We start from the raw sequence: 8,903 nt of genomic DNA on the forward strand, positions 1-8,903 counted from the left end.
TCCCAACACAATAAAGAAGGATAAAAGAAAAGTTGTTTCCATTGCCATGGATAAACTGTAGAGAAAGATTGAGCCTAATGCAGCTCAATAATTAGCGGTTTGGGAAAAGCACAAATCAAGTGATGTTGATGCCCCATGTAATGATCAGAGATGCACATGCTAGAAAAACCCAACCCCCTCCCCCTTTTTTTTGCCATCTTTTTTGTCATCCCATTTCTTCCCCACAACTTGTGGTCCGACCTCCCTTTCTTATCGTATTCGAGTTCAACACCCTTTCTTTTTCATCACTAAACTTGGTCACATCAAGCTTTAATCTCATTGTTTTCTCCTTTTATCTTAACCAACTAGTAGTCTCTCTTCCCTTCCCCACCTCAAAGATTCCAAGGACAATCAAATCCAAGTGATCACTAGCCACCTGCCTAACTCACTCCTTTTATTCCCTCTATGTAGTTTAACCCTTGCACTTCAACTCGGAATAGCTTCCTTCTAGCTTCTTGATTTGGGTACTTACTACTTCAAACAAACTCCAATAATGCCAACGGTTCAATCTAGTCCGTATTTGCAAATGGACAATCCGGCAATACTGTCTTTGCTTCGGCCTACTCCCGAACAGAAGCCCCGTAAGTCCAGTAGTGGTGGTGGTCTCATGCGTATGTTCAAGCTCTTCCCCATGTTAACCTCAGGCTGCAAGATGGTTGCTCTGTTGGGCAGGCCTAGGAAGCCTTTACTCAAGGATGGTGCTACCACAGGTACGATTTTTGGCTACCGTAAAGGCAGAGTTTGCTTAGCAATTCAGGATGATCCCCATTGCGTCCCCATGTTTGTCATCGAGCTACCCATGCTCACCAGCTTACTTCGGAAGGAAATGGCGTCTGATATAGTCAGAATAGCTCTGGAGAGTGAGACCAAGACTCACAAGAAGAAACTGCTGGAAGAGTTTGTGTGGGCCATCTACTGTAATGGAAGGAAAGTGGGTTACTCCATCAGGAGGAAGCAATTGTCCGACGATGAACTTCATGTTATGCAGCTCTTGCGTGGTGTGTCGATGGGCGCCGGGGTTCTTCCGAGCCCAAACGAGAAGGAAACCGTGACGTCCGATGGGGAATTGACGTATATGAGAGCAAGATTTGAGAGGGTGGTTGGATCAAAGGACTCGGAAGCATTGTATATGATTAATCCAGATGGTGCACCTGGGCCAGAACTAAGTATTTTCTTTGTAAGAGCTCGTTAGAAATTTGTGCTAGTTTTACACCATAAAACTATTTTTCTCTTTAATGTTTTTCACTAATTATTCAATGATGGAAAGAAACAGATCGCCATGGCTATACTGTGTTGAATGCACCATCCCATGGTTGAAGCTAGCTCATAGTTTTGCGGTAGATGCCAAAACCTTAATTAGCTGCTCTGTCACTTTCATGTAATTGAATACCGATGTAATCTCCTGTTTCTGCCTTGAGAATAAAATCGAATGCCGACATACCAGGTTCCCGTCGTCTCCAACTGCACAATGAACATTTATAATTCATTAATGACGGATTTTTTATTTTCTGATTCAAAACCGCGTAAGAAATGAAAATGATTATTGTCATTATGCATTAAATAAACATCTCAAGATTGAGTTCAAATATTATCATCCATAAAAGCATAGCCAAAGAAACCAAAAAGGTATATTAGGTTAGGTTTCATGGTTAATGTAGTGGTTGAGCATTCACTTTCATAGGCATAAATTTTTGTGATGATTCTTCCGAGGTCACGAGCGGTGATGAGCATCAATAAATTAATTTATAAAACATTAAAATTTTAAAAGATTTAACGTATAATTATAAATTAGTTAAAATTTAAAGGTAAACTATATCAGGTGACCACCTAACTATTGTAAGGATGAGCATTCGGTCAAGTCGAGTCGAGTCAAAAAAAATTTGAGTTATTCGGGTTAACGAGTCGTATTTTACAACTCGAACTTAACTTGAAATTTTTTCAAGCAGGGTCGAGTTTATTTGAGTCGAGTTATTCGAGTTTCTATACTAATTTTATTATAACTATTTATAGTATTATGACAATGATTTGTTCCAATTTTTTTGACTTTATCTAACCATATAATATATATATATATATTATTCTTTCATATTATAATGTTATTTAATATATTAAATACAATCTAAAATTATGAAATATATTCATAATATTATATGTTAAAAAAAGTATTTTGAGGGTAAATATTGATGAGAGTATAAATGAGTCAAAGAATTGATGAGAAGAAAGAATTTACACACATTGTAGTCAAACACCAAATTGAGTAAAATACAAAGTTAAGGGACTAAATAAAAGAGAGAGTACATCTTTAGTAAAAAAAAAATAACAATTGAAGTTACATAGGTATTCTATTGTGGTATATGAGCATGTGGTTCAAATTTGGTAAAAAAAACGACTTAAAATAAATGATAAATTGAAGAAATAAAGATATTATGAAAAATTGAATGAATAAATTGAAAAATAAAAAAAATTGTTATAAAAAGAGGAATTGAAATTACACATGTATTCTACTATGCTTTAGGAACATTTTAAATTTGGTAAAAATATACTTAAAATCGATTTTTTGAGTAGAATCAAGTTTTTCTCACCTTTAAACTATTGCCCCTTTTTATTTTGATTATCATTTTTGAAATTTTGTCAATCAGGTCACTCAAGTACTATTTAAATGCATTCAATAAAAACACTTGTCGTTAATATTTAACGGAAAAGCTGACGTGGCAGTTAAAATATTTGGTATAATTACACATTTAATCATTGTTACTTATATATTCTATCAATTTGGTCCTAATTTTTATAAATTAAAATAAATTTAACCCTCAAATATGCCAAAGTAGTTAATTGGAGAAGAATCCAATTTAATGCAAGTCGGTACAATTTTTCTTTTCTCTTTATCGGCTTTTATTAATAATAAAGTAAAATAAACATGTCAATGTTTTGTGATGAGACGTGCCAATATTTTTCTATGTTTTTCGTTTTTTTAGCTTAAAATACTATATTTACATTGATACACTCAAGACAATTAGTGTGATAAATTCATATGTTTAAATTATATATTTCAAAGATTTTAGGACTTTAAATTAGATATTTTATTTTATTTTGCAATTACTTTTAGACTGTTTATTTAAAAATATTTATTTTTTATTACTCAGCTATCCAAGTGTTATAACTTTACTTTTATCTAATTCGTCGCATTACAAGTAAAACCTAATTGTTTTGGATTAATTTTTAAGAGTTTAAATTTTTGTTTTTAATTAATATAGATGTATTTTGAAATCAAAGTGTTTGATGTTTATTTTTTAATTTCTCAAAATGAAATTAATTTTTTTTAAGTTTTTTTTTCTTGTTTGTTTTCCTACAAATTGAAAGAACAAGATGAATAAAGACTATTTTGGCACCATTTGATTTGAGGGTTAAGTTTATTTTAATTTATTAAAATTAGGACCAGATAGATAGAATATACAAGTAACATGGATCAAATATGCAATAATATCAAATATTTTAGCTGCCACAACAGCTTTTCCATTAAATATTAACACAAGTGGCTTAATTGAATGCATTTAAATAATTGAGTGACATGATTGATAAAATTTCAAAAATGGTGGTCAAAATTAAAAGGAACAATAGTTAGGTGTCATTGGTATAGTTTACCTTTTATTTTAAACAATTTACTTTTAAAATTTTAACTAATTTATAATTATACATTGAGACTTTTAGAATTTTAAATTTTATAAATTAAATTAATAATACTCATCGTTAGTGATGTTCATCGACAGGGATGGATCGAGGGAAAGGGGTGAGTTGGGGCAGTAGTCTCCTTAAAAATTTAAAATTACTGTATATTTTAATTTTTTTATGTATTTTATATTAAAAATCTGTTTCATCCTTAAAACTTTACTTTATCACCTTAAATTTAAATTTATTGTCTAACATAAAATCTTGTGTATATCTCTTCTAGTTGGTATTTGTCAATCGTAGTAAATTTTCCTAAATTCTTGACAGCTTGCCCTTCATTTGAAAAAAATCTTCTGCCGACGATATTGTTCCATAATCTATCAATTCTGAATTGATTTGATTATAAGTTGAACGAATTTGAAGAAGAAAATATTCAGTCCATTGAATTTACCCTTCCCTCTAAATATATATGAGCAGCTGACAGCTATGAAAGGTGGGGCAGGAAAGTAGAAAGGAACTACTACAGCAACAATAGAAGAATTAATGGATAATAACAAAGACAGTTAAAGAAAAAAAACCAGATCAAACAAAGAAACTAGAGAACATTAATCACGTAACAAGTTTGAACAAGAAAACGTTCACTCCTTTGAAATAACAACGTGTCAGGCGTTTTTAAGAAATAAATTAATCATGTAACAACCTTTAAATCGGTTTAACTTGTGGAGTTGCAAAGATATTACGCTATTAGTGTATCATGTAATAATATATTAATATTATATTTGATAAAAATATTTTTATTTTTCAGGTTTTAGCTGACGATAAATTTAAGCGTAAATTATATTTAATCATCCAATTATTATTTTAGATTTATTTGATCACTTAAATACTTTTTAAAAAATAATCACTAACGTTACGTTTTAATTTTATTTTGATCATCTACCGTTATAAAATTAACATAATTGGTGATGTAGTATTTTTTAAAAAAATCAATAATGATGTGGTATTACCTTATCACGACACTTGAGCATCATTGTTAATTTTTTAACACTAGATGATCATAATGAAACCAAAATGTAACATTAGTGATGACATAATGAAACCAAAATGTAACATTGTGATGATTATGGGAAAAAAATTGGGTGACCAAAAAAACCAAAGTAATAATTAAATGACTAAATACATAATTTACTGTATAAACAATTGATAATTTTTAATCACTTACAAACCCCATGGTTTACTTTGAACAAAGAAAATGAATAAATATTACTTGGAATAAACTGATTTTTTATTTGTTTTATTATTATTATTATTATTATTATTCAAATATTTCCATTAGAGTTTGATGTTAGAATTAAATCATAAATAAATATAAAAAATTTAACTATAATCTAATTATGTCAAACCATTAAGAATAAAACAAATACAATATTTACAGAAGCTTACCTGAATCCATTGTTGGAGATTACTTAGAAGGTTGAGATATTGAAGATTGCCTTTCGGATGTGATCTTTCAAGAAGATAGAATTCCCTTTAGTATTAATTATGTGACAGGATAAAAGAAAATACATGATATAGTTCTTGGGAACCATAACCCTTTATATAACTGATTGAATCAGTTTTATATGTACTTATAACTTTGCCTCTTATCGAATTATAAACACAAATTTAATAGTATCTACATTTTTATTTCAATGACTCTTTTAATACTTTACGACTTTACAACATAATTGGTCACTTAATTTATTTATATTTTATGATAACAATATACATTATAAATATGTACCTATAATTATAAATTTTAATCCAATATTTACTAATTAATTAACAATTGACATGGAATCACAGACGTCCGTTCCTATTCATTTTTTATTGCTAAGTAGGCCCTCGATGAAGACATCAGCCTCCATTGATCCAACAAAATGAGGTTCTCTAAGTCTGCGTGTTACCCCTCCTGTAACATGTTCGTGATGATCGCGGACAACAAAGCCAATAGTTACATCGAGGTTGTTCGGATACTAAAATAAATAAATAAAATTTAAATGCAAGTGTGTTTCATGATCCGTATCGAAAGAGCAAACGATACCCACACGAAAATCTAGGGTGTCAAACATGGGCTCTTATTAGCAAAGGATCTTAATGTTAGTTAATGTTAGAAGCTTGATTGTTGGGTTCCACCCCCCCCCCTCAATAGGGCACTCCAAATAATTATTTGTTTTAATAGAGCACCTCAAAAATTATTTTGGAATTTACGACATTTTCTACAGTGTAGGTAAATTCGTCACTTTGAGGTAACGAGTTCCATGAGATATAATTTTTTTTATTTCGGGCAGAATATTTAATATATCTCTTGGAATTCATCGCACTGAGATGATAAGTTTCATTAATCAAGATTATTATGTGCATTTTTATTTTCAATAAAATACAGCGAAACTCGTCACCTCGAGTTCCTTAGGTTTAGAAATTTATAATCGTTTTAGATTTGAAAAAGAGTCGTTGGAACTCGTCACGTTCATTTTCTCAAATTTTAACTATAAATAGGAGTTGGGTTAGTTGATAGAGTTATAGAAGAACCAAAACATGCGCTTATGGGAAGAATATTTCAAGCAATTTTTGAAAGATTATCTTTAGCCTGATTATTCTTCAGATGATTCAGATTCAAGCTCGTCTTCAGATGAGGAGTGGGTGAAAGAATCAATAAAGTTTATCCTTGATCAACATAAGGAGCTGAAAAGGGAGGAGGAGGAGGAGGATGAGAAGAAGAAGAAGAAGAGGAAGGAGAATAATAAGACGAATTAAGAGTTAGCAAGGCGATGCAGCAAACGACTCATCGAAAGGAACGAAAATAAAAAATAATGTAAAAATTGAGAGGAAAATATGTTTATTTCGTTGAAAAATATTTTAAATAAATGTATGAATTTGACTTTAGTTAAGCGTTATAATTTGCAATTATATATGAAACGTAAAAAACTGAAAAATTAAATCATTGATATTGTAAAATCGGTACAACACTGTAATACAATTACAAAGGATTTATTATCTTGTTCGATATCTTGGGAGATGTGGACAATGCTTTCTATTGTGGCCTTCACCTCTGCAGTGGCCACATAGCTTCAGCAAACCTTGCTCTCTTTGAGGGTCATCCATATCAGTATGAATTCGACTAGATTCAGGACGACCCATCAACTTCCTTCGTAATTGCGGATTGGGCAACCATTCTTCAGAGGCAGTATGTGGCCAATATGCATCGTTCGGGAGGTACTTAAACTTATAATTGTATGTGTTGCGCATAGTATGTCAGCTATAACAATCATCAGCGTAAATGCATGGGTCTACATTCACATGCATACATATAGTAATCACATGAGCGCATGGGTATCTTAAGGCTTGAAATAGACCACAATCACACCATATTCTATTCAGATTACCCGTATAGGTGGCAGAAATCCCACCTTCATTGGTCAAAAAGTGCTTGGACAATATAATTAGATTACAGTCTGTTAAAATTACGAACATGTATTGATTGTATGATTTTGATTATTGGTCATTGTTTTCTCCAGATCTGGAGCCCAATTTCTATCTTCGTTGAGCATTTCCTCTATCTAGGCACTTTTTTCTGCCCAAACTTTATCCAACCTGAAGTATGTCTCTCGAACAATACTTGCCACCGAAAGATGTCTAGTCCTTTTAGCACTGAATTGATACGCTTCGCAAGATTGGTTGTCATATAACCGTAACGTCAACCTTGATAGTCATATGGTTGTGCCCATATTTCCAGAGGTATCTCAGCTGCAAAGTTATACACATCTTCTCTATACTTTTTCAAATTTTCCAGTCTTGTACGGAATCTAAATTGCAGTAATGCATAGCCTTGAAAAATAGTCAGGTATAAGTATAATAATTTAAACCAAGACCAAGACCAAAACATGAAAGGTGAAATCGAATAAGTTACCCATGTTGATAATATTTCTTTATCTTTCTTGAACCCCTTCATCGCATTTGAAGCAATATGGCGTATGCAATACACAAGGAATACATGGGAAGGCGACCACCTACTTACCAGTCTATCGATCGTGGCCAACAACCCAGGTGAACGGTCTAAGATCATACGAACGCCATCTTAGGTAACAACATGGGAGAGCAAGTTTGACAGAAAGAAATTCCACGTTTTCTCGGACTCATTTTTGACAATGGCAAAGGCAATGGGAAGATGTTTTTGTCACCATCTTGTGCAATAGCTATCATAAGGACATGTTTGTATAAGTTGTACAGAAAAATACTATCACTTGAACCATCTGTTTACAGTAATAAAACCCTTTGATTTGTTACTTGAAAGCCCAGAACAAGCCTCTGAAAACTCTCTTCCCATGGATAACTTGTCCATCAAATGTGGTTGCAGGATATGTAACACTCTAAACCAGTACGATACATAGCCGACCGATCTGGGTGCTACAGGGAGCCACCGAAGTAGCTGACCAACTTTCTTCTTGCTTTTTCTGACTTAAAATGACCATTTAAATAAAGGTATTATCTTAAAATATAATAAAACTTTTACATCAGAGGGCCCTCAAAATAAATAAATAAATAAATACATTTCGAAAATATACTAACTAACTCTTAACTAACTTTACAACTAAACATTACAAGTGGGTTTATGAATATACATGCACTTTAAGAAAATTGATGGTGTAACCTGCTCTGCACTGGATCTGGACCTCAGTCACTCTAAATCTTCTCGAACTGGTTGATCTATTAACCTGCCAACGGAAACATCCGAAGGCTGAGCTAACTAGCTCAGTGCCACACTAACAGATAAATCATACTAACTGTACATCCCTGAAAGGCTCAAGTTATCAAGTTTACTGCTTTACTATCTAGTCTATTGATCTGTTATGCTCTGGTTTAGTAAGTACACTCTTATACTCACTTTCTACTCTATGATAGACATCATGGTGCGGCTGAGGAACTGCATCTCAGAGCTCACATAACCCTCTAGTATATCGAGAATGTGGCCCCTAGAATCTCTGCATCGGACACCACACTCTTATTTATACATTTGATTAAGCAATACAACTTTTCTCACTTGTAGTCTTATTTAAGTGTAATTATAAACTTTTGGGAAAACCTCATCTCTTCATAAAACTCTCTTGAACTAAAGCCCAAATTGAACCCTTAGTATCGATACAGGCCTTACAGTATCA

At 32.3% G+C, this 8,903-nt stretch overlaps 1 protein-coding gene across 1 annotated transcript; it reads left to right on the forward strand.

Moving 5' to 3' along the window:
• Nucleotides 1-225: 225 nt before the first annotated feature.
• On the forward strand, nt 226-1,477 carry LOC120194122 (protein MIZU-KUSSEI 1-like). Its single transcript, XM_039196513.1, has one exon. The coding sequence runs from the start codon at nt 533-535 to the stop codon at nt 1,229-1,231; it is 699 nt and encodes a 232-aa protein (XP_039052444.1). The 5' UTR covers nt 226-532; the 3' UTR covers nt 1,232-1,477.
• Nucleotides 1,478-8,903: the final 7,426 nt, after the last annotated feature.

Source organism: Hibiscus syriacus, unplaced genomic scaffold, assembly GCF_006381635.1.
Source record: "Hibiscus syriacus cultivar Baekdansim isolate YM2019G1 unplaced genomic scaffold, ASM638163v2 tig00116997_pilon, whole genome shotgun sequence".
Lineage (NCBI taxonomy): Eukaryota > Viridiplantae > Streptophyta > Magnoliopsida > Malvales > Malvaceae > Hibiscus > Hibiscus syriacus.